We start from the raw sequence: 26,521 nt of genomic DNA, 5'->3' as shown, positions 1-26,521 counted from the left end.
CTAGACTAAAGTGCTCATCAAGGGATTATATGTACTATTTATATATATAAAAAAATGTCTCTTAAAAGATCAATTTGTTTATATGTCTTAGCGAGACAATTAAGTCATCTTTTTATGTTACACAACAATGTGCCGATGGTGTGAAGCCGGGTATATTCAGATCGAGAACGGTTGCATAATGTTATGGCGACACAATTATCATTTCTAAATCGAAAAATTACCATGTTAAGAACGCTTTATAATCATTAAAATACCTCTTAAAACTCATCTCAACCATTCTAAATCGTAATTTTTTTTGTCCGGGGGAGACCCCCGATCCCCCCTAACACCAAATTCTCGCGCCTTTGAGCGCTCGCAAATTCATCAAAATGCATCGTAAAACTCATCTAAGCCATTCTAAATCGTAATTTTTTCCGAGGGAGACCCCCGGACCCCCAAACACCAAAATTTCGCGCTTTCGGGCGCTCGCAAATTCATCAAAACTCATTTAAGCTATCCTAAATTGTATTTTTTTCCGGGGGAGACCCCCGGACCCCCACAACCACAAAAAATCTCGCGCTTTCGGGCGCTCGCAAATTCATCAAAACCCATTTAAGCTATTTTAATCGTAATATTTTCCCGGGGGATGACCCGGACCCACCCACCCACCCCCCCAAAACACCAAAATCTCGCGCTTTCGGGCACTCGCAAAATCATCAAAATACATTGTAAAACTCATCTCAGCCATTCTAAATTACAATATTTTTTCCCGGAGGTCACCCTCAGACCCCTAAAACACCAAAATCTCTCGCCTTCGACGCTCACACGCTTATTTAGCCAATTTGCGTATTCGTTAATTTCCTTTTAGTGACCCCACTGCTTATAAATGTGTACAAGGATTAAATTTAATTAGACATGAAAAATGTACATAAAGCATATATGGTTGGGAGTTGAATGAATCTCCTCCTGTAGGTGCGGCGGGGGGGGGGGGGTGTACAAAAATATTGAGGACTTTTGCCCCTCCCCCCCCCCCCCCCCATTACGTTTCATCTTCCTACGTCACTGAAATGTGTAGACACATCTTAACTACTCGGCCACTGCGGCCCCAAGTGACGAGTCGACGGTGATCTGACGAGCGAGCTTGAAAAATGAAAGGTGATGCTGAAGTGAGCTGGAGAGAGGGGAGCAATATAATGGTGTGAAATGAACCAAGGAGAGGGTGTCTGGTGAGAAGAAAAATGCAGTCGTATGATGTGTAATGAATTAAAAGATGCTCCACCGCCGACAGAGCATAAATGACATTCATCATTTGAACATTAATTGGTGTTTAACCGTGTATATATATGCCTAATTAACACAAAAATAACATAAAATAATTTATTTCGTTTTTGGTGCATGCGCAATCATAACTTCATTCCACAGATATAGTGCCGCGGAATTTTTTCGGGGTGCAATTAATTGTTTTCATTTTTTTAAACTTTAAGTAAACTGAAGTAAAATACTAAATCGTCTACTGTTTTTGATAGTGAACAAATACCATTTGTAAGCGGTGGAGCATCTTTAAATAGTAAATCTCTGGTATAGGCTATTGTGAAAATACACTGTATTTATCATCACTGTTGTTAAATATTGTACAATACTTGTGTCTTGTCTTTACAAATGATTATACTAAGGCACGAATTAAATTACTATTCTGAATACACCTTCAAAAGTGTCCAGTAGTGCAGGGACAGGAATCCTGATTTTCAGTATTTATTTGAATTTTATATACTGCCTCGTTGTAAAATATATCAAAAGCTGAGTAGGAGGGGAACTCGGCAGGGAATAACATTGCATCCGCGTTGTTTCAACCAAGATTTTATAATGTGTTGATGTAAAATACATTTATATAAAAATAAAATGTAGAATTCTGAGCATACATACATGGTAAGTACCTAAATCAAAAATTTAATTTGTTTCAGCAAATTCGAGAGATAATGTGAAGCCAAGGAAAACAACAGAAAAAATGTGTTTATGAATCCAACAAGTTATTAATAAAACAACATTTATGAACCATATAACTGTTAGTCCGGGAGGGGCAAGTTCACTGGCCAAGGGTTAGTTACCATCCGTAAGAAGAGATGCGGGTTGTAACACTTGGCTAACGAATTGAAGATATCCCGTTTTGTAACAAAAAGGCATATAACTGGAGGTATATCTTGTTCTGTATCAAGAATGGATTATTACCACAAAGGTTTATTGAAATCCCTCAAGTCGTTTAGGGGGAATAGGCGTTTGTAACAAACTCTGCATATATATTCTGAATTTATTGACCTACACAAATACGCATATCTACACTGTATGTGGGTGTTGTTGTCATAAGTTAAAGTTTGTTTGGAATCCATCCAGTAGTTAGGGAGGGGGGGAGTAGTCGGTCGATCGTTATTTATGTCTATCGTTTGTTTTCTATTTCGTTTTTGAATTGTGTCATTTAGTAGAGACAGTACTAGTACTATCCACGTCGCTGGTAGATAATGAACGATGCACAGCTGTCTACACATAAAGCAAAAAAAATGTCTGTTTAGGGTTACACGACCGACCCTAATATTTTACCCCAATCTACGTAGTGTATGAATAGTGATCTGTATTTTAATAAGATTGTTTTTTACCCCGACCATATTTTTTTCCACGTTTCTACGAAAACAAAAATTTAAAAAGTCGGGATTTCGATCTCAAACTTCGATTCCGGCCATCACCTTAGAGTGAAAGACACTAATTTTTTTTTTTTTAAATCCTCCCGACCGACCCTATTTTTTTATCAATGTATCAATGTAACCAAGGACGTACACTTATAAATCCTTGATGTAACCCAAGGACGTATGAGATAAATCCTTGATGTAACCCTAAACGGACATTTTTTTTTTCTATGCTTAAGCTTAATCTTTGGTCAAGTGATACATTTTACGCAGATGCTAATTTTGTGTCATCAGTAAGTGTTTTGCATACATTTATCTGTAATTGGGCCTCTTCTGTCGAGTCTCTTATAACTTCAAAGATCCCGGTGTGTACACGTCATTTGCATAACAATGCGGTGTTTTCTAGCCTCGTCACGACATTTTAGTTGAAGTCTATTTTTAGCCGCCGATATCACCGATCGAGGAGCCCCCGATTGACTGTACTTGCCGATCACCTGTTCGTGGTAATTTTGCTTCCGGGTAAATCTACTGTAAAACACACACGGTACCCGATCAATAACATTAAACAGCTGAAGACGACCATATATAAGACGCTCTCGTGACACTAGATGGACGAATGGCCGAGGTAAGGAAATTACGATGTCCTCATATTATGTCATAGTGATGTGTATATGATCCATGTGTATCATAGATGTATGTTGTACATCATATAGTCATGCATATATTAAATGTGCAATATATATATATGTACATACCAGAAACATCTGATGTATACACAATGATGTTATCAGGATATTACGTACACTTATAAATACGTACAATATCTACGTAGAACCAAATCAGAAAATACATGTTGGACTATAACTGCAACAATTCTTCAATATTACAGCTGTATTAGTTCTGATAAACATACATCTGCTTATTTTCGTTATCATGCTTTTATAACATTTCATGCTATTTTGGTAGAGATCGGCGTTAATGTGTACATTGTAAGAAATAAAATGGAAATGAATGCATAGGAATTCGATGTACATCATATATTTTTATTCTATCACAGAATGTATTATTGTTACCTTATTACAACATTGTATTTGTATACATATGTACAATGTACATGATTGTATACTAAAATTATTATGTATAATATATGTTTATATTAACACTATTAAGTTGTTGTTTTAATTAATTTCAAGTATCCAGATCAGTAAACTATATATTACACCTGATCATGATATTTAGACAGCACTGCATGTACATGTATGCCAGCCTATTAGCATTCTCTATACGTACGTACTCTACAGCTGTCTGTATGTTCTGGTATATGTGCATACACTATTATTGTAGCCTTTCATAGTCACTGTATTACCATATTTGACCCAATGATTGAAAAAATAAGGGCCCCGGGGTGCTAACCAAATTTGGACTTCAGCCTTCATAAAATTACTACACAAAGTAAGCTCAAAAACCCAGGTTGATAAATCAGTTTGTAAGAAGAGTCATATAAAGTAAGGTTTTCATATTTTCAGTCTGTGTGTAATTCGAGGTCAGTGAATTGAGACATTAAATAAGGGGAAGGGGCTTGTAGGGATAGGGGCACTTATTGGGTTTAATATGGTATCTAGAATCCCCAAAATGTTTGTTTCTGTAGGTATATATACATGTAATAGCCACTTGTTATGAAGGAGTCTTTATCAGCTGTCACAGGATGGTTCTTATAAAGTTTAAATTATCTTGTATTGACATTCTGTCAATAAGACAGGTATATATATATATTGACCTAGATGAATATGCATACATAATGTACATTGACATGTTCATATATTTACAATAGAGATATACCCCAAATACCAGGTAACTATCAGATAAGAATGTGATAATATTATCTTTCCAAGCTAAGGATATCTTAAAAAATACTAAGATCTATATATCACTTGATATGTTTGGTTTACTATATAGCGCTACATGTTGTATAAGGATGCAGACACATATATACATGTACATTATTTTTGTACGTGTCCTTGGTGATGAATTTAATAACTTCAAGGCTTGGAGCCAAAGTAATTAAGACAGCTGGTGTTAGGGTGCATCAATTAAAGCTCATGAAATTAAAGAAATGCTAAATTCACCTTAACATGTACATGATATATGCAGTCTGTAGCTTCCCTATATGAGTTTCAAACTCGACCCACTGGCCATGGGGTGAGAAGGCCTATAGAGGCTATACGGTGGTTGGATAATTATAGATCTTGTGTAATGCCCTATGATGTATATCATTGAAAATGAAAATACAAATACCTCTAGATCTGTGTGTCTCAGAAAAGATATATAGATGCATTTGAAACCAAGATAGACAGCAGCTATAGGTATAGCTGTATTTCAATTACCAAGAAGTACCAGGTAAAATATGTCCCAATTAAAGACAATTATCTCTATTTAGATATACCACTTATATCACAGATATGACTTGTGCAATACTGAGACCTCATATTTATTACAGATATATCTAATTAGTTTTCTTCCACTTCTGGGTCACACGTTTCAATCCAATGTAGGGCAGTTGCCAGGTACAGGCTGCTGATCGGTGGCTTTTTCTCTGGGTACTCTGGCTTAACCTCTCCACAAACAAAGCTGGAATGTTTACTATACATGTATGAAATTATACCACATCAACACCACAACTCAATCTGTCTATAAAATGCAGATAGTGAACAGTCATCAGCCTGATTTGGGGCCGAATTTCGGCTGAATTTCGGCCCCATTCACCATGGCAAATCCTCTTAATTTTTCCCAATTCAAGCCTTAAATTTCCAAAAATCAAAGTTTATTGAAGACTTTCCAAAAACATTGCATGAACTTAGTTGGCTAAGGCTTTAAATATTTGTGAATTGGCTTCAGAAAAGCACATAAACTACACTGAAAATAAAAAATCTTATTTTTTTTAGCTCACCTGGCCCGAAGGGCCGGTGAGCTTATGTCATGGCGCGTCGTCCTTCCGTCGTCCGTCCGTCAACATTTCCTTTAAATCGCTACTAGTCATAGAGTTCTGCATGGATTGTAACCAAATTTGGCCACAAACATCCTTGGGGGAAGGGGGAAAGAACTTGTATAAATTTTGGCTCTGACCCTTGGGGCAGGAGGGGCGGGGCCCAATAGGGGAAATAGAGGTAAATCCTATAAATCGCTACTTGTCCTAGAGTTCTGCATGGATTGTAACCAAATTTGGCCACAAATATCCTTGGGGGAAGGGGAACAGAACTTGTATAAAATTTTGGCTCTGACCCCCCCCGGGGGCAGGAGGGGCGGGGCCCAATAGGGGAAATAGAGGTAAATCCTATAAAATCGCTACTTGTCCTAGAGTTCTGCATGGATTGTAACCAAATTTGGCCACAAATATCCTTGGGGGATGGGGAACAGAACTTGTAAAAATTTTGGCTCTGACCCCCCCGGGGGGCAGGAGGGGCGGGGCCCAATAGGGAAATAAGAGGTAAATATTCAAATTCCTTCAGAAAAGAAACAATGAACCTGTATTCAGAACATGACTTGACATTACAAACCAGTGCACGTGAGCGATACAGGCCCTGTGGCCTCTTGTTTATGCTTTATTTCATATTTCATAATTTTTTCTCAAATCTTGGTTTTCTTGCACATTTTTTCCCAAATTCAAAGCCATGGGCCCCATTCCCAAAGGAGTGAGAAAAAGCTATGGTCATGTATTCCATTGGACTGAGGATATAAAACCTATAAAGCTTTAACCATATTAACATGTATGTAACAGGTGCTCATTCGCACATGTGCTAGCTATGTAGCTAGCTATACATATACCTCAAGCTCGATCATGATCAATTGTGTGAGTTTAACTTTCTGAGCTGATTCAAGAAAATTTGAGTAAATAACGAGTTAGATTAGTAACAGTCCTCCGACTCTGGGAATAGTACTCTCCATATCTGGGTCATGGCCAAATGCAAGTGGTTATATAAGATAGATGTCCTAATATAATTACATATTATTACAATTATAAGCCCCCACCCCTGTTTTTCTAGTTTGAATCCAAGCATGTGAGCCAGTTACCAGTAACTAACCAAAAGCCATGATCAGTGTTTTTCTCCTCAGATAGTCTGGCTTTCCTGAAGTTTCCTCCACCACCAATTACATAATAAACCAGACACATCCTTAAATTACCCTGGCTGCTCATGGAACATTAAACTAATCAAACCAAACCAGATCTCCACATCTATGTCACAGTGGCCCAGTGGTTAATGTGTGTGATATTCACATTTACAGATAGCTAGTCTTCTTTAAAACAGCAATGTTGTAAGATGTGACTGTGTCATTCTTATTGCAAACTGGCCAAAGTAACACATCTCTTTATTTTGATTGCCGATCGATCTTTGGCGATCTGGTTAAAATACATGTATGTCTGAAGTTTTAGGGCTTTCTAGATGTCTTTATATATATTATCAACTTTCTATGCATGGTCCCATAGCTAAAAAGAGAATGAATTGTCAAACCTTCTTATTCAGACCAGATAAGGTATTCTCTATACTTTACTGTGATTGATTTACAGAGTAAAAACATGCCGTAGGACACAAGTAAAGCCGTAAGACTGGTTGCTAGGTAACCATGGGACCTCCAAAGGGCTGCGTCGATGACCTTGCTCACTTGAGTGACCTTGACGAGCAGACAATCCTAAAGGAGCTGAAAGACAGATATGACAGGGACATTATATACGTATGTGATGTATCTTATTATATAGTCTGTAAGTCGGTTGGCTGCCACATTATTTGGTTGTCTCTTAGACTAACTTCCTGGAGTGAAAAATTAACTATATAATATTGCTTAAAAATTTATGGTGACTAAACCTTGTCAAAGCTGACATGTGGAACTCGAGACTCTTTAATTTAAATTTTCACTTCAAGTACGCTTTAGCTTGATACTCTGATAAAACAGTTACATGGTCCTTCTTTGCTGACTCATTCTCTATACCCCAGGGATTACTTTCACTGTCGTTATATACACACCTGGACTATGTCATTGTAAAAAATGAAGGCTCTCTGTGAGACCACAGAATAGACAGGTAGTTTTGTCCTTTGATGTAAAATTAATTGAATAACGACTTCACTCAAAGTTTCTGCTGGCTTGTGATTGGTCGATTTTTTTCTCCGGAACTGCTTTCCATTTTTGCTTTGACATGATCTCTGTGAGGGGTGGATATTTCAAAAGTGATAGTAATCCCTGGAATATCAACGATGATACAACTTACTTTTCAATAATGTGGTTAAAAACATCTTAAATTTGGACATTTCAAATGAAAAAAACTGTACTTCTGGACTTAATTTAATCCTATTCTATTATGGCCCTTTCCAGAGGGAACTGTTCTCCTATACCGCACCAGACCACTATAGGAGAACTGTTCCCAAGGGAAAGGGCCATAATAGATTTAGTACGTCACATGACATTCATTAATTATGACGTCATATATTTGGTCGCGTGCTCATTCCCAGGGATTTAAGTATAGTCCCCGTAGTCAGGTATAGTCTCCCGTAGTCAAGAAGGACAGAGAATTAACTGACATAGACCATGGCTGTATATCCAATCACATTCCTAGTAATTATCATGTGATGTACTAAATGTATATAGTTTCCCATATGTTTTAAATTGTTTTAAGTAAATCTAAAAATATTCAGATGGAGAGATCAACGAGAAAATGGTCTGTGTTCCATTTGACTGATAGAGATAATTCATTGGTCGATACAATATTCCCCTAGGATCTGTGATTGGCTAATTTTAACGTCCATGTTTATGATTACTGATCCCGGAGTGCTATCAAGGGAGTCTTATTTAGTTGATTGTGTATTATATATTTCTGTCCACAGACGTACATCGGGGATATACTGGTGTCTGTTAACCCATACAAGGATTTGAATATATATGGTGACTCTGTAAGTAATGAGTTTATATACCGTATTTACCACAATAAGCCTACTGCCCTAGAAATAAATGATGGGATTTTTAATACTGAATGTTTTCAGAATGAAGTGACAAGCAGACAGAATTAAAGATAGATGAAGGTTTGAATACTGAGAAGCAGGGTAGCTGATCATGACTTATGGTTGAAGTAATTAAGATTCATTCTTAATGTTTTGTAATGAGCTTAATTAATTAGGTATATATATATATATTTGATATCTTTGTACATGTACGTACATTACTCAATTTAAGTTTTATATTCATGTGACAGATTGGTAGAAAATATGCAGACATTAAAGAATTTAAGGATCAGCCCCCACATATATATGCCCTGGCAACGAAGACATTACAGAATGCTCAGCGAACAGGGGCTAACCAGTGCCTCCTAGTGAGCGGCGAATCAGGAGCAGGTAACTCTCATTTTACTCCTTCTGTAATATTTTCCCGATGTTTTGTGCAAATCTTGCTTTCTAATTACAACCCTGATAGACATTGTACCAACTAAGTTCTTAGATTATACACAGAAAATTAATTTTGTTTACAGGTGAATTTTTTAAATTTTTATTTCAAGTAAGATATTTGTTTATATTTACAAATAAAATGTTTGTTTATATTTACAGGTAAGACTGAGAGCAGTAAGATGTTGGTGGCCCAGATTGTACGACTCACAAATGATTCAGGATTCTCAAACTTGCATCAGAAAATTGTTGAGGTATGACAGTGTGTGTGTAACTATAATGTAGTAAATTATATCATGTGGCACTTCGTGAAGTAAATATTTCATAATCAGTTATTGACATTCTCTATTGCATCATTGAAATAATATCATGGATACATGTATTAGAACCCTGGGGTTAATATCACTGTCGTTATATCCACACTTATGGACTATGTCACTGCAAAGTGGAGACTTTAATATGTAGGATAACAGATGAGACTGGTAGTAAGATCAGTTGATGTACATCAGCAGAATAAAACAAATGTTACATTTGTGGCCTTCAGTTTTGCTATTACATAATCCAGGGATGGATATCACGACAGTGATAGTAACCCCTTAGAGTGTACAGTACGTTATATTTTATTCATTTTTGCACATCTCAATATCTGTACTTAGAAGTAAAACCCACAGAGATAGTGCTAGCATTAAGAAGAAATAAAGATGTGATTTTGAGGCTCTGAGATCATTTCAGGACATGAATCATAAAATAGTCTTCCTTCCTCATTTGAGATATTAATCACTTGACACATTGCATCGTTATCACATTATGTTTTGTTGATCTGAAGGTTACATTTTATTTTCCTGTCAGAGTTATATATTTTATATATTTTCAGGTGAACCCACTCCTAGAAGCTTTTGGGAATGCAGAAACTGTGATGAATAGAAATTCCAGTCGATTTGGAAAATTGATTGAACTGGTTCTCTCCCCTGATGGCAATATTGCTGGAGGTACATACTTAGATACAAAATAAAATATTGAAAGAAATCATAGATGACATAACAAATGTGGCAAGAATTTCTCAATGAAAAAAGTCATCAGGGAAGGGGTCGCGTTGGCGTAGTGGTTAAGATGTTGTGACATATTTTCACATTAAGCCTTCCACTTCTGGGTCATAAGTTAGAATCCTATGTGAGGCAGTTGCCAGGTACTGACTACCGGTCAGTGGATTTCTCCATGTACTCCGGCTTTTCTCCACCAACAAACCTGGTACATATTTACATACATGTAACTCTGGCTGTTAATTGGATGTTAAACTAATAAAACCCAAACTGTCATCAGGTAATGAATCTAGGTCAATTACAGGTGAACAGTTTCAAGTCAAAACCTGAGAAAACCAAAACAAAAATGTATTCAAGACAAGTTTTTGGTTTGAAATTGACTTGAAATTAATCTGATATTGATTTTCACATTTTAAAGTTTGATCTGGTTTTATGTTTATTCGTTTTTCACTAAATCTGGTCAATTTGACCTGCAGTTGACCTGAAGTTTTCTTAGAGAAATTTACCGATAGGTCATTTTGACGTCAATTTCTCTTTTCATGTCAAATTGACCTCAACACCACCACAGCGAGGCATTGATTCGTTGACTTTAGGATAACAATTTTTTGATAGCTGTTATAAAAAACAATTTTACATAATTGTAAAAATACACAATTATAGTTATGATGATATACTAATTTTGATTTTTTAGCAAAGATCACAGAACACATGTTGGAGAAGTCACGAGTTGTAAACAAGATGGCGGGGGAACGTACATTCCACATCTTCTATTGTTTATTTGCGGGTCTTTCACACAACGAAAAGAAGCGATACTACCTCAACACACCAGAAACTTACAGGTAGGGTATCTGTTTAAACTCATTAACCCCTGAAATTTCATAATGGACTGGTCTAGACTTTGATTTAGAACAGTTTACATGTGTCTTCAGGGGTGAATAAGGTAACAAGGAAAAGTTTAAGGTTGACCGCAGACTATGGGAAAAAAATTAAGTGATGCTTTATGTTTTGCTGTAGGGTTAAAATTCATGCTACGCACTTGTCAGACTTAAAGTATGTTTTTGTTCTAAAACAGTTCATTCTCATTATTATTTGTGTTAAAATTGTTTTGATTTGAGCACATAAAATAGGGATGCTACATGTATCATTAACGGTAAAACTTCCCATTAAGTGACCACCTCTGTATAAAGACCACCTGCTTAGGATAAGCCACTATCTGGAGGTACGTCCCAAATGACATTATATAGTCTGACCACTTGGCTATATAGACCATATTTCTTTTTTGTGGTCTCTCTAGGTAGCTTTGACTGTTATAGTATCCATTATTTGACTACAATGTGGTAAACAACTTTTTGCTCCTTCCAGGACTATGGAGGAAGGGTACAGTAAGAAGGTATTCCGGAGTGGTTTGGATTTCCAAGGATATGAGGTCAGGATGGAAGAACTGAGGGATATATTCAATGATGTTGGCTTTTCAGCTCAGGTTTGTATAAAGAAACAGATAATTTTCTCATAATTGATTTCAAATTGACACTTACCAGTTAATAAGGATTTGGTTTGGTTTTATTAGTTTAATGTCCTATTAACAGCCAGGGTCATTTAAGGGCATACAAAATATTTAGATGAAAAGCCTGATTACTCAGAGAAAACACAGTGACCAGCAGTCAGTACCTGGCAACTGCCTCACATGTGTTTCAAACCTGTAACCCGAATTTTGAAGGCTTGTGATTGTGTGTCGGAATATTTCAATCACTTGATCACCACAGTCCCACCATTATTAAGGAATTGGGGAAGTGGGTTAGTGAAATGGGTCTTACCCGGTATGAATAAAAATTGTTTTGGAAAGAATTTCCAGCATGTGCATGGTTTTGCATTCTTATCAGAAATATACAGACCAAGATCCTATATTTTTATGCCCCTTTCATGAAATCAGAACAGCAGAGAGGAGATTATAATGTCAGACTTTAATATCTTTAGAGGATAAAAAAACGATCCATAAAAGAAATTTCTCAATAAGTAGTTAGAGATCCTAAACCCACATTCATTTTACTATGAAATGCAGATTACACTTGTTCAACTTATAAATCTAGACCAATATTAGAGATGTTGATGTCTTTGATAATAAGTTTTTAATTTTGTTATTTGTGATTTTGTATTGATTTGTTTCTCAATCTGTTCCCCAGGAAGTGGATCTGATTCTCGGCCTTGTAGCTGGTATTCTACATCTGTGTAACATTGACTTTGTGGCTGATCCTGAAGTCGACCAAGTCATTATAGTGAATGAGGATGAAATCGATTACGGTGTGTATTTCAGTCTATATAATCTACAATATTATCAATATTGTAGCAGTATTCCTTATCGTTTTACTCTTTTTAAGAGAACTCATCCTCAATATTTCAGGGGTTATTATCACTGTTGTATCATAACAAAACTGAAAGCTCTTTGTATGACAACAGTTGAGACAGGTACTTTGGCCCTTTGATGGTCCTAAGGTGTCTCATCTTGTCCCAGATTAACAGTAATATGACAAATTGTTAAATTCTAAACTTGTTTTGGTGCAAATCAAATTGCAAAGAAAGTTTAATTTTGATTGATGTCTTAGGCAAATCAAATTGTAAAAAAGATTAATTTTATTTTGAATTAAATTGTCAGTTACCTTAACTATAGTCTCAGACTAATTAGCATATTAAGAAGCCTCATACCTATTCATTGTTTTTAACAGCTTCTACGCTTCTATCACTTCAACCAGAAGATTTAGCGACGGTTTTACTTTCTAATAGGGCATTTGTTCGTGGTAAGTAATCATATTTACTCATGTAAGTGAAGTTCAACTTGAAAAAAGACTTCTTTACAAACATTAATGAGTCGGTAAGGAAATGAAAATTTTTTTATAACAGTGAAACCTGCAATAGGAACAACTACTATCAAGACCACTTGTTTATATATAACAGGTAAATTTTCAATACAACAACTTAAATGTGTATGAAAGCCACTTGACAATAAATATCATTTTTACTTGGTCCGTTCCTTGGATGGTCTGTTCATTAACAAAGTAAAATGTATCAAATAAAAAAATATCACTCTGTATTGCAAGGTATCATCTTTGCTAAGGCCAAAAAAATGTCTGTTTAGGGTTACATTGGCAAAAAAATAGGGTTGGTAGGTCGGCATATTTTTTAAAATAATTTTTCATTAGTGTCTTTCACTCTAAAATAATGGCGGGAATGGAGTTGAGATCAAAATCTCGACTTTTATTTTTTTTTTGAGAAAAGTGAGAAAAAAGTCGGGGTTAAATTAGGGTCGGGGTAAAAATTAGCGTTGGCCGATAACCCTAAACAGCCATATCATTTTTTTTGGCCTGATGCTTAAAAATGTTGTAGCACCAAAAAGAGAGAAAGTTATTGAAGAATTTATTGGGGGTTTTCAGGCGAGAGAATTGTGACTTTGAAGACAGTGAGTCAGGCTTGCGACGGACGTGACGCTCTGGCTAAGGTCCTGTATAGTCGTCTATTCAGCTGGATTGTCGCTCAGATCAACATTGAACTGGACCCAAATGTGGACCGCAGGTAATTTAAGTTCAGAAAAGATCTGTATTTTCAGCTTCATAAATCAGGTCCTATTTTCTATTTGAACAAAATGTAGTCTATGTAGTTTATGTACTTAATCAGCCAACATCTGAAAGTCTTAAGTCAGAGTGTTTAATCTTGAGGAACTCTTTTATTATACTAACATATAAGATATATTGAATAATTTTGTTAATATATGGCAGGATCTAAGAATTATTATATACCTACTATAATAATGATCTTCTCCCTTCTATCCCCAGAAGTACAAGATTACGGACGATAGGTATCTTAGATATGGCAGGATTTGAGAATTTCCCGGTGAATAGTCTGGAGCAGTTGTGTATTAACACTGCTAACGAACAGCTTCAGAACTTTTTTAATGAATATATATTCGCGTGGGAGTTACGGGAATACCAAGGAGAAGGGATTAAAAGTCCAAAGGTCAAGTTTGAAAACAATCGAGAGGTTCTGGATTTATTATTAAAGGTGAGAATCAATCCTGTAAAAATCACTAATTTGTTTAAGAATCTAACCAAATTGGCCAAACTGATTTGCAGGGCTGAGATTTTCATGTTTTCAAAATTCATGTACAAAGTAGTAGAGCTACTTTACAGCTGGTAAATTTTGCAGAATTATAATTTCCCTAAAATCTCTGAATTCAAAACTCAAACAAAATATTTTGAATTTCAATTCTGTTATGCAAAAGTGCTAATATTGCAAATAGAGCAGTCAGTGTATCGCAAAATTAAAACGCCAACAATATGTGTTCTTTTAATGAAACAACAAAATATCTGATCTGTTGATTTAATGCACTTTACAACTGCAAAAACTTTATATCTTAGATTTCATCTCGCTGTTAAATAGATAAAAATATATTGTTTATAAGTTTTGACCTGCGAAATGACCAGAGATACAAAATATTTGATTCATTGATTGTTTGAATTTTTACAGAGACCAGAAGGAATATTTGCCATCCTAGAGGACGAATGCCGTCTACAAACATCAACTGACCAATCGTATGTGGACAAACTTGACCAGTGTCTAGGCAAGCACTCCAACTACAAAAAGTCCAAGGCTAGAGAACCAGTGTTCACTGTATCCCACTTTGCAGGCCTGGTTAGTATTGGTAGAGTTTTCATTTAAATCATCGTTGTACAGGTACCACTTATCATTTTAGACAATATGACCACAGTAGCAGAGTGGTTAAGATATTCTGACAAGTTACCACAAGCCCTCTACCTCTGGATTTTGAGTTTGAATCCCATGTGGGGCAGTTGCCAGGTACTAACCGCTGATTGGTGGTTTTTCCAGGTAGTCCAGCTTTCCTTTACCAACAAACACGCTGAGTGGCACATCCTTAAATATCTCTGGCTATTAAGAAAATCAAACTAATTTAAAACTATCTCAATCTGTATTCTCTGTGTTGCTAGGTGAAGTACAATGTAGAGGGTGTTATAGAGAAGAACAGAGAAACACTGAGTCCAAACTTTACCAGTCTGATGGAGAATAGCCAGAACATGCTCATCGCTAAAATGTTCAGTATACAAGTGACAGAGTCGGGACGCTTTGATCCTCAGTAAGTTGTTTTATAGTTTATAAAATAGGACAGCATACAGTCGACCTGTTGTAAAGGGTATCTCTATAAGGACACCTGTCTATAAAGGACACCTCTATATATTGGACACCTGTCTATAAAGGACAGACTCATTAACTACATTGTTGCAATTTACTATATAAATGACCTCTATTTAAAGGACACCTGTCTATAAAGAACTATTTTACGCAATAGTGTCCTATATAGACAGATAGTATGTTTATAAGTAATAGTTGAAGAATTAATTGAAAAGATTTCAAAAAGCATATAATAATAGCCCAAAAAAAATGACTGAATACTTTTGGCATTGTACTGGGTGTATTAAGATTCTTATCCCAGGTAATAGAAAAAAAAATCTTGTTTTTTTTAATAGAGCACCCTTAAAGGGAGATCACTCCTGGTCAGCCCCAGAGTGGTCACTTCCACATCGGCCAGATTTTGGACCCGGGGACAGTCTGTCACGTCAAGTTGGCCGACGCCTTAAGGAAAGGTACCGTAGATATCTAAGGATTTCATGCTTTTAATAAAACTAGAAAGTTCCTACAATATACTGTTTCAACACTCTAGTCTTGTCAGTAAACTTAGTAATACTATATTGGAATTGTATATTTTAAAAGATACCAGTGCCCAACTCGATTTATTGTCTACTTCTAAAAAATACCTTACATGCACTTGATTTGTGGCTCGTCTGAGTGTTTCTAGAAGTTCTTCTTGATCAGACTGGAAACAGTTTCATTGAAGACTTCCTTTCTGAGAAGAGGGTCATTTGATTTTAACACAAGTGTTAAAAAACTTTTCAGAATGAGATTTTTGTTTTGGTTTCAGGGCAAGTAGAGAAAGACAGCAACAAATGACAGGCCCTCCAAAGAATACAACCAGTGCTCACTTCAGGGTAAATAGGTCTTCTATACTCACAAAATAAAAAACTTCTAAGACTTGTTTCATAAAATCTCTTATTATATAACTGACCCACCAAGTCATGTCATACGGTTATGTCATAAATATCTTAAGACACATGTGCAATAACACTATTATGAAGTCACATGTAATTTTGACGTCATAATCTATATATGATGTCGCATGATTGTTTAAGTAGACGGAAACGTCACATCCAAGTCAGATTTCTTCTGTTTTATAAAGAGACGAAATTTGAATTTAATTTATAATTCTATTAATATAAGTTTTGTGATAAATAGAATCTTACACTTGTGATTTGTGATATGAAATTTATCAAACTCGTTAAATAATTTGATATGCCACTCGCCTAAAGGCTTGTGGCATATCAAATTATTGAACTCATTTTATATTCATTTCACATAGCCACTCATGTAACATCATCTTTTTATGGCAATCATACTCATTTTAAGATCCTGTTCTGTTCTGGTCAACATATGACAGCAAGGGTTTTATACACATTCTTTGTTTTAATTAAGTCTTAATCATACAAAATATTAATTCATATTCCAGATATCGCTGTCAGAACTGGTGGAGAAACTGACCTCGTCAGAACCCCATTTTGTCAGGTCAGTCCATTATTTTGATGAAGATATTAACCCATTACCCCCTAAATTTCACAATGGGCTGGTCCAGACTTTGATAAAGAAAAGCCTAAATGTGTCTGCAGGGGGTGAATGAGTTAAAACATCTTGTTAAAATATACACTTTTATGCTATTCTTTAGGATTGGGTAGCAATGTAATTAGAATTTTCAGGTAAAAATTATGTTCGAAAACAAGGATTAAAGAGTTACATATATAAATTATGTTCAAAACAAGGATTAAAGAATTACGTTCAAAAACGAGGATTACAAATTTGTGTTCAAAAACAAGGATTAAAGAATCAGGTTTAAATTCAAGGATTAAAGAAATACTTACAAAAACAAGGATTAAAGAATTACATTCAAAAACAAGGATAAAATAATTACGGTAAAAAAAAAGGATATAAGAATTATGTTAAAAAACGATGATTAAAAAATTACGTGCTGAATTATCAGTGGATTAAGATTTTACATTTGAATAAGGATTTGCAACAGACTGATGTGGATGTAACACCAGTCTTTAGAGAATTGGAGTTCTTTATTTAATTTTGTGAAAGCTAGGGTAGCTCCTCATTTTTTCACTTTAAAGATGCTCCATCGCTGTCAATTGGCATTCTTTCTCTATCAAACACAGGAACAGACGATTTAGTATTTTTCTTCAGTTATAAAATTTACTTACTTTACACCATTACCACCATAGAAAAGTTTGAGCTTTTAATCTAACTTCAAGATAAAAATATTAAAAGTAATAATTCCATCCCGACAAAATTCAGTGGCACTATGTCCTATATGGAATGAAGTACTGATTGTACATGCACCAAAAGCAAATAAGATTGTTTTATATTATTTTTTGCGTTAATAAGACATATATAGATACACAATTACACATCAGTTATTGTTCAAATGTATCGTTTAAGCTCTGTCTGCGATGGAGCATCTGTAAGTTCTCTAGCCACTTATTGGGTCAAATATGGTATAACTGATTTTGAATGTTGTAAACATTGACATTTTAGGTGTCTGAAGCCTAACACTAACCAGAGTCCAGATAACTTCGACAGTAAGTTGATCCTGTCTCAGCTCCGGAGTACCGGAGTCATGGAAACCACTCGGATACGGAAACAAGGATTTCCCACGCGTCTCCCTCATCATATATTTGTGGAAAGGTTTGTTTTCATGATTCAGTTGAGGATAGCATATACAACTTTCAAAAAATTAATGTTTCTCTCATATTTTAATTATTGACATAAAAATCAATACTTATATCAGCAAGGGCAGATAACTCATTATGATAGACAATACTTCCTTTAAAAATAAAACTGAATTTTATTACCAGGTACAAGTTCCTTGGTTTCCCCGCCACAGCTGTTATAGAACCGTCCTTTATGAAGAATGCCTGTCTACGTATTCTTAAAGCTACAGATATCAGAGACTGTGAACTCGGCAACACGAAGGTCAGAAGTTACCTCCCTTTATTTAATATGACTTTTTGCATTAAGTTACCTCCCTTTGTTGTGAGATATAAGGTTAAATCATGCAACTGAGAATGGAAAAAAATAAATATCAGATTTAAAAATTAGTTTACCATATTCGACCCAATAAGCGCCCACATCCCTGTAAGCATCCCTCCCCTTTTTTAAGGCTTCAATTTCACTGACTTTGAATTCAATGCTGACTGAATACATGAAAACTTCATTGGTTTCCTTTAACTGTTTTCTTTTGAAAATTGATTTTTGGCTACTCTGTAGAATAATTTTATGATTTGTTAGATTTGTTTCTGTTACCGGTAAGCACCCCCTTAGTTGCTTCAATATTTTAAGAGCTTATTGTAGGGTCGAATACCGTGAGATATTTTTCTGTTATAACCAGGAAGAAGGTAGCCATTTAGATCTCTCTATACCTACATACCAACATATTTTCAGATCTGTTTATATAGCATGTGAATTAACACTGACCTGTACATTCAGTTCAACATCTAGCTTTCCCAGTATAAAACCGGACTCATAATTTTCCGCTGGGACTCATCCAAATTACAAAAAAAATTATTACATAAATTGCTGGTTTTTAATGTTTTATTCAAATTTAAATAAGGTGTGTTTTGTCTAATCTTCAGGTGTTCCTACGTTACTGGCAAACAGACAAATTGAATCTCTCTCTGGATATGATGGTGGAGGAACTTGTGGTTCTACAGAGTGTTATACGGAGATACGTTGCTAGGCGACGGTTTCTATCTATACGGAAACAAAACCAGAGAGACCAAGAAATGTTGGCTGGTTTCGGAGATTTCTTGTCACGTGAAAATTCTAAAGTGTACCATATGATGGTGTCAAGTGATGACCATGATAAACTTAACTACCAAACGCAGGTATGACCTTGATGAATTCATTGACGTTTGAAATTACTAAATAACAATCTTTCTGTGAAATTGTTAGATATGATTTAGATGAGATTTAAACGACATGTAATTACAATCAAACCTTCCTTGGCAACCAAATCTGTATAAAGACCACCTGCTTAATAAGACCACTTTCTTAGTGTCCCAAATCAAATCAATTCCAACACTATTTGACCTGTGCGTAACTTATTGGTAAGACCACTTGGCTATGAAGACCAGTTTTTCGTGTTTTGCATTATCCTTTGATTTCAGACAATTTTATAAACGACAAAAGTGGTCATTGTTGTTGTTATTTGACGTTTACATTTTAACTTTTTTGTCTGATATTTAACCATCAAAATACATCTGAAAAGAATAAATGTTTGGATATCATGACACTTACAGGTGGAGGAAGCTGAGAGGCGGGAGAGAGAGATGGAGGTAGCTAGACGAAGGGAAAGAGAATTTCGGGAAGTCCCACCTATTCCACATGTATCCAGTCTTGAATTTTCAGGTTTCTATGATCATATAGACGAAGACTATAACTCCCCTAGGTAAGTAGTGTTAGATTTGTGAAAAGTGTAGTTATTTAATTGCGCTGTATATGAGTCTCTGATTAAGATACAATGTCATAAAATTGTCACGAGAAATTTTTATGAATTTATTTTGATTGGGATGTACCCAAAATAAAGCAACATATGGACGGTAAATAGCTTATTTTTGCCTGCAATGATTTATTAATTCTTGAATTTCTCATGATAGTTTATAATCGCATAATTTTCACATATATGTAGTCTAATTAATTTCATTTGTCAAATATTGCTTAAATATGCTGATATATTCACAGAGATGTAGGTATGCTAAACTGTTTTGTCATTTTTAGCCCTGATTACTACAACGGCACACCTTCACATCATCAACCAGACAATCATGTACAATTTCAAGGTCGTCACATTCCTGAAGTTCAAGGTCAACGTGGCCAGAGGGAGAGTTCTGGTTTCCTGTATCAGGTATTGAAGTCTCTACTGTAAAGAGCTCAAATAAGCAAAGTCTTTGAATAATAAGTTCAAAGTTAAATGTGCCATGTACCCCATCTTGATTTTATGTTTAGAGATATTCATTAGGTTTTTTTTCCTGGTTGTCTTATGATTTTTCATATTTTTAGGTTCATTGCATAATTTTGGGTCACAATAGCAAGAAAGGAATATGATTTATTTCAGAAACATTTATCTAGTTTCTATATAAACAATTATTAGGTAAGGTAATAAAAACAAATCAGCTATAATTGGCCCAGACAAAGCTACCGAGTAGTTAATATCTCCTGATTACCACGTGCCCTCCACCTCAGAATCACGAGTTAGAAACCCATTTGAGTTAGTTGTCAGGTACTGGTCGTAAGTCTGTAGTTTTTCTTTGGGTACTCTGGCTTTCCTCCATGTCTTAAACCTGACACGTCATTTAATTATTCTGGCTGTTGATAGGACATTCAACTAAACAAACCAAACCCAACTTATTCATGTCACAGCCAAGAAATTGAGCAGGACATACAGTGTTACATATGTTCTTCCTATTGTTATCGTTTTGTTCCATATTGACCTTGACCTATATTTACAGAATCACCTGAATCAGCTGTTACGTACATGTGTCCTTCCTCTTGTTTACATTTTGTACCATATTGACCTTGACCTATAATTACAGAATCACCTGAATCAGCTGTTACATGTGTCCTTCCTATTGTTATAGTTTTGTTCCATATTGACCTTGACCTATATTTTGCAAGACCACTTGAATCAGCTAGCTGTTACATGTGTCCTTCCTCTTGCTATCAGTTTGTACCATATTGACCTTGACCTGCAATTACAGAATCACCTGAATCAGCTGCTACAAAAATGGGGCAACCTTGACCCAGATATTTGGTGTAAGATTCTTTATATGGAGTATGACCGTCCTGTGGCCAAATTTTACATACTTGACCGAGAGGTGAAAATCGACATGTCCTATGAAGAATTTGATGGAGAAAGGTAAGTTAAAAAACATATTCATTATGTACTGGTACAAACGTTTTTGGAAAGGCAGTTAGAAAAAGTGTTGTTGATTGTCAGGAGATTTTATGCAGAAACGAATTTAGATTTAAGACGTCGTCAAATAGAGAAGTTTTTTCGGTGTCAGCTTTCACAGTGTACATGTACAGGATTAATCTAAAATTATATTAAAATAGCTAATACATGGACATGAGTTAAAACATCCTCACTTTTCATTCATTATAAAATAAGAAGTTGAAGACAACAAAATTGGTCAAATAATGTTTGAATATCTTTCATTTATATCTTTTTCCTTTATACCAAATTTAGGATTGGACTTGGAGTGTTCCGGAATAGTCGGCGAGACACAGTTACAGAAGAGTACAGGAGCTACATAGGAAAGGTACATATACAATATAAGATGGCTACTATGGCATAGCTACAAAAGGTCCAAACTTAGATATCATCCAATGGGACTATAATTCACGGACCATGTGATACCTGATAAAGATTGTACTGGACTACTGTTTCTATTGGTCATGAAATTACTTTAAATGATGATATTCCGCTCCAACATCATTGCAGCAGGAAAATTACAAAGAGTTACGTTCCATCGTCATTGGAGATACTATATTAATACAGCATAGATGTTATCGGGTATCATGTTGAACATGAATTAGTCCCATTCAACAGCAATGATTTCCCTTGTCCTGTTTTTACAAGCTAAAGTTCACTTTTCTCCTACAGGGTTTGAAGTTAAGGAGAGACGATGATGGTGGTATCCTAGCAACCAGACTCGGAAAAAATGATATTGTGGTCAAGGATTGGTACGATCCGGCCAATCACTGCTTTTCTGGGGATGTTCTAACACACAACGGTCACTTACCCTTTGGGGAGCCGGTCAAGGTAAGACTTTGGTCGAGGGATACTTTTGCATCAAAGGTCAATAAATTTTCCATTGATCACATAGTATAACATGTTAAGTTCAGCAAATGGTACATATTCACTAGTACTGTGAATAACTGTTGTCTTCAGTTCAAGGCATATGATTAGATTTTCTCAAATTTTAAATGATGGTCTTGCTATATAAGTGCATTAAAGAAAGTCAGATGGATATCCATTCATTCTTGTTTTCAAAACGAAGTTACGAGCAAACAGAAGAAGAATATAGGGAGGGGGCTTGTTGCCTGACATGACTTTAGTTCTAAAAACTTGACAAAAGGGTTCGAGACTTATTGCCGAATGGGAACTTATTAATGGTAGAATATTGTACTGAATTAGGTCTCATATATATAGGATCTTACATGAGTGTTCATTTCATATGAGGTTTTATGAAACGAGTCTAAGAAGTTATTATTTTTGCAAACCTTGGCGAGCAAAAATTAAAACTTCAAGACGAGTTTCATAAAATTTCATATGAAATGAACACAAATTTAAGATACTTTTTATCACATAACTACAAATACCTGCATAACAAAGATTTTCACGTCAAAATGTATTCCGAAAATCCAGCGGAGGCCGCCATTTTGTCCCACCGTCATTGTTATCCTGACTTCATGTCATTTTTCCGGACGTCATTTTATTGTTTCTGTCTGACGTCACAATGAATTTTTAGCCAATGAAAATTGCTCCAGGTCATATTACACTAGTGACATATTAGTGAAATACACAAAAATATTACACGGGCGAAATCACTGGATATCAGGAGGATTATGTGATAAATATATATATGTTTCATCAAGTTTTGCATTTAAAGGTTATCAAGTTTTCTGCAACATTGTCAATTCACGTCAAATTGCAAAAAGTTTTTAAATAACCAACAAAATACCAAAAATACTGCATTATTATATAACCTAACTTCAATATTTGATTTGAAGGTGTTTGACATGGAGGAACTGAAGAGTCAGATGGCTATCAAACTAAAACAGGGATGTTATAACGAACACATCAGTCTGCTACAGCACCAAAGCATTGTGGGTATCAGCTTCGTGAAGGACGAAAAGGACATCACGGCCACACCCTGCTGGTTACTAGTCATCAATGTTACAGCACTGGCTCGGCTCAAGGATCCCACAGGTCAGTTTATATTATAACATCTTTATTGGAAATAATAAAATTGTAAATCAACTGAAAACCCGGAGTACCTGGAGAAAAAACACCAACCAGTGGTCAGTACTTTGCAATTCCATGTGGGGCAGTTGCCAATTACTGACCGCTGGTCGATACTTTATCCAGGTACTTTGGCTTTCCTCCACAAACAAACCAGGCATGTCCATACATGACCCTGGCTGTTAATAGGATGTTTAACTAATAAAACCCCAAACCAGTTAATCAACTTATTTTTTCGCGTAATTTGTTGTTTTCACCGATAAATATTTTTTGACGATTTAACATTACTATCGAAACTTTTTACTACGTTCTTGGTGCATTACTGTTAACATTACTTGAAACATTTTTGCTGATATTTGTTTTCATGATTTTCGGCAAAACTGCCAAAATTTTATCGTATGTGTAAATAAGTTTGTTCACATTAAAGGCTTTACATCATTAGCTATATGAATTATACTATGTACTGTTACTTTTCATTGATGATATTCTTTCCTTGGTTTAATTTACAAATGTAACTGTCCACAAAATTATTTGAAAGCTTTAAACCTCAACAGAAAGTAAGTACAAATAATTTGGTGCACAGTTTCATGTCTGCAATGTCATAAACAATTTAAAAAAAAAAAAACTTGTTCCTAGTTTTTTCAATCCTTTGGCTGAAGGATGAATGTTTGGAGAGTTATCATAAGGGGAGAGGTTTACTTACAGAGGAGTGTTGTGGTTCAGGTAAAACACATTCTAACATTAGCTCTCCAAAACTCTGGGTCACAAGATCATCAGACTGGCCAGTTTAATGACTTTCCCCAGGACTTTTGGTTTTTCTACCACTAGTACAGATTATGGAATATTGGTTTGATTTGAATGGTTTCATGTCCTATTAACAACCAGGGTCATTTAAGGATGTGTCAGAGTTTTAGTTGTTGGAGGAAAGCCAAAGTACCCTGAGAGAAACAACCGACTAGTACTCAGTACCTGGCAACTGCCCTATATGGATTTGAAAATCGCAGAGTTGGAGGGCTTGTGGTAATATGCCAGTACATCTTAACCAGTCGGCCACTTCGGCCCCAATTATGGAATATAAGCATATACTCTATACCCATTTAAGTTAAACATCTGCTGACATTAGTTTTTATTTTTTGGTTCCATGTTTTTACTGTTTAAAGTGAAGAACCAAGTTCAACAGAAGCTAGCAGAGATGACTGTGCTTCAGAAGGAGGAGGCTTTAGAAGAGGAAAAACGGCGGGAAAGAGGCTGAGACTCGGGTAAGTTATACTTATATAATTGTGTTTCTTATATTTCACCCGTTTCTATTGGTTAGATATTTGAAGTTATTTTTCCATAGACCAAAAGAATTGTACGTCACATATTATGACGTCATAAATACAAAACGTTTTCACGGGTGACTTTTAAAGCAGCACAATCATTGGCCAAACTGAATTATTGGATAAGATATCAATGTGCCACCACTCAATTTGTTTTATTGTAAAAGTATGTAAAATTACGGAAATGTATGCCTTCTTTAAAAAAAAGTACCTGATTGAGTTATCTGAATTAAGTTTTAAGCATTATTCTCAATATCTTTTGGGGTTATGAAGTCATAGACAAAAAATGGACGGACATTCTTTTTCATAGACGCCTTCATGTCTATCGAAGAATTTCCTTCCGTTTTTTGTCTATGACTTCATAACCCTAAAAGATATTGAGAATAATGCTTAAAGACATAGAGTGGTACTTTAAAACAACTTTTTTTTTCGTGGTGACTTAATTTCACGTTTTGTGAAACGACTTAGTTAAGAAATTACCAATTACTATTACTCATTAATTTACACTGGAACACGTAGGGATCCGGATTAAACAAGAACCAGTTTTAGCAGGTTATACTATACTTACAAATCTAATTTCAGCACAAGACGAGAGAGTGGTCCAAAAGAAACACACGACAGGGAGTAACAGGTTTTCGTCCATTAAAACCCTTTCACTGCCGCATATTTTGAATTTTGCCTAGACCGTGATAATTGATGACTCCACTGAGGAAAAAAGATATTGAGGCAGACTGGAAGACAGAAAGGAGAGAAAATATCAAATGAACATAATTTCCTCGTCATACAGTCCAAAACTTCGGTAAGCACAAGTAAGCAGCACAATTACTTAGACTACACTTACATCTCTACTGGAGCAAACAATATAGCAAATGATCGAATCCCACCTTAACGTTTATCACTGTTGAACAGGTTTTCCAATCCTTTATCCTCAATCTCAAAATCGTAATTTTTATTTCCTTCCGGGGAGATCACTGTACCCCCCCTAACACAAAATTGGCGCCTTTAGGCGCTCATATCAAATTGCCTTCGTAAAACTCCATCTCAGGGCCGATTCTATCGAAAACCAGACTGGATTTGAGACAGAAAGGAGAGAAAATCAATGAACATATGTCATACAGTTGGGATAACCAAAACTTCGGTAAGCTTTCAAAGTTAAACTGGGTTTACAAGTACAGCACAATTACTTGTACACTTACATCTCTACTGGAAATGGAAAGCAAATGTAATCCCACCTTAACGTTATCACTGTTGAACAGGGTTTCCTCCTTTAAAGCTAATTTGGAGGTCATATCAAACACATGTGAATTAAAAATTAGGAAATATCTAACATCATATTTTCTCTTTACCTGAAAGCTGTCAACTTGTATAGAATAATGCAACAAAATATACAAAAATACAACAAAAATCACGCATAAATAACCTAAACAGACTTGAACTTCAAAAAACTTCACATTGCATGTTGCCCACATATGATATTGCCAAACCTAAATTTAATCATTTTGAAGAGTCATCCGTCTAATGAAATATCCACCGTCCTCACACATTCACACAACCCTTGCCAAAAGTTGGTTTTCCTAGAATCTATTTCTTGTTTTGCTTTTTGGTCCCTATATATTGGCTCATGCTTAAAATACATTGGCACATACCACCGTTTCCACCTGCGGTTTACGCGCAAATTATGAAAACAGTCTTGAAAACTGCTCTGAAAACTTCACTGCATTTCTCATGGGCTAAGAGTATCCTTTCAATCAATGGCAGTGTTTTAAACCACGTTGAACATGTACTGTCGCCATATTTTGTTCTGAAAAATTGAAACAAATATTAATGTTAGTGCACATTATGTCCGTTCAGTATTAGAAGCAAAGTCTATCTAAAATGGCATAATAAA

General features: G+C 35.5%; 1 protein-coding gene across 2 annotated transcripts; it reads left to right on the top strand.

The window, feature by feature from the left end:
* The first annotated feature begins 3,066 nt into the window (after nucleotides 1-3,066).
* Nucleotides 3,067-25,266, top strand: LOC138309704 (myosin-IIIb-like). Of its 2 annotated transcripts, none has more exons than XM_069250923.1 (28): nucleotides 3,067-3,173; nucleotides 7,219-7,382; nucleotides 8,528-8,593; nucleotides 8,893-9,031; nucleotides 9,242-9,333; nucleotides 9,954-10,068; nucleotides 10,811-10,958; nucleotides 11,482-11,599; nucleotides 12,300-12,417; nucleotides 12,840-12,911; nucleotides 13,545-13,683; nucleotides 13,944-14,169; nucleotides 14,635-14,799; nucleotides 15,114-15,259; nucleotides 15,651-15,767; nucleotides 16,103-16,169; nucleotides 16,745-16,800; nucleotides 17,827-17,976; nucleotides 18,147-18,264; nucleotides 18,924-19,175; nucleotides 19,590-19,738; nucleotides 20,068-20,194; nucleotides 21,048-21,205; nucleotides 21,536-21,608; nucleotides 21,953-22,111; nucleotides 23,083-23,281; nucleotides 24,475-24,573; nucleotides 25,216-25,266. In XM_069250923.1, exons 2-27 carry the CDS (start codon nucleotides 7,275-7,277, stop codon nucleotides 24,564-24,566), a joined length of 3,369 nt encoding a protein of 1,122 aa, XP_069107024.1. In that variant the 5' UTR covers nucleotides 3,067-3,173; nucleotides 7,219-7,274; the 3' UTR covers nucleotides 24,567-24,573; nucleotides 25,216-25,266. The 2 variants fall into 2 exon arrangements, with proteins under 2 accessions (XP_069107024.1, XP_069107023.1); XM_069250922.1 differs by having other exon boundaries at nucleotides 3,145-3,279.
* Nucleotides 25,267-26,521: the final 1,255 nt, after the last annotated feature.

The sequence above is a fragment of the Argopecten irradians genome, chromosome 15 (genome assembly GCF_041381155.1).
Source record: "Argopecten irradians isolate NY chromosome 15, Ai_NY, whole genome shotgun sequence".
NCBI lineage: Eukaryota > Metazoa > Mollusca > Bivalvia > Pectinida > Pectinidae > Argopecten > Argopecten irradians.
This window is presented reverse-complemented; position numbering and strand designations above follow the sequence as displayed.

Bases quoted from the DNA above. Each gene is read 5' to 3' on its own strand.
- LOC138309704 (XM_069250923.1), top strand. From the start codon at position 7,275: ATGGGACCTCCAAAGGGCTGCGTCGATGACCTTGCTCACTTGAGTGAC. The intron at 14,170-14,634 runs GTGAGAATCAAT...GAATTTTTACAG, and splicing joins TTCTGGATTTATTATTAAAG to AGACCAGAAGGAATATTTGC. The intron at 22,112-23,082 runs GTAAGACTTTGG...TTTGATTTGAAG, and splicing joins CCTTTGGGGAGCCGGTCAAG to GTGTTTGACATGGAGGAACT.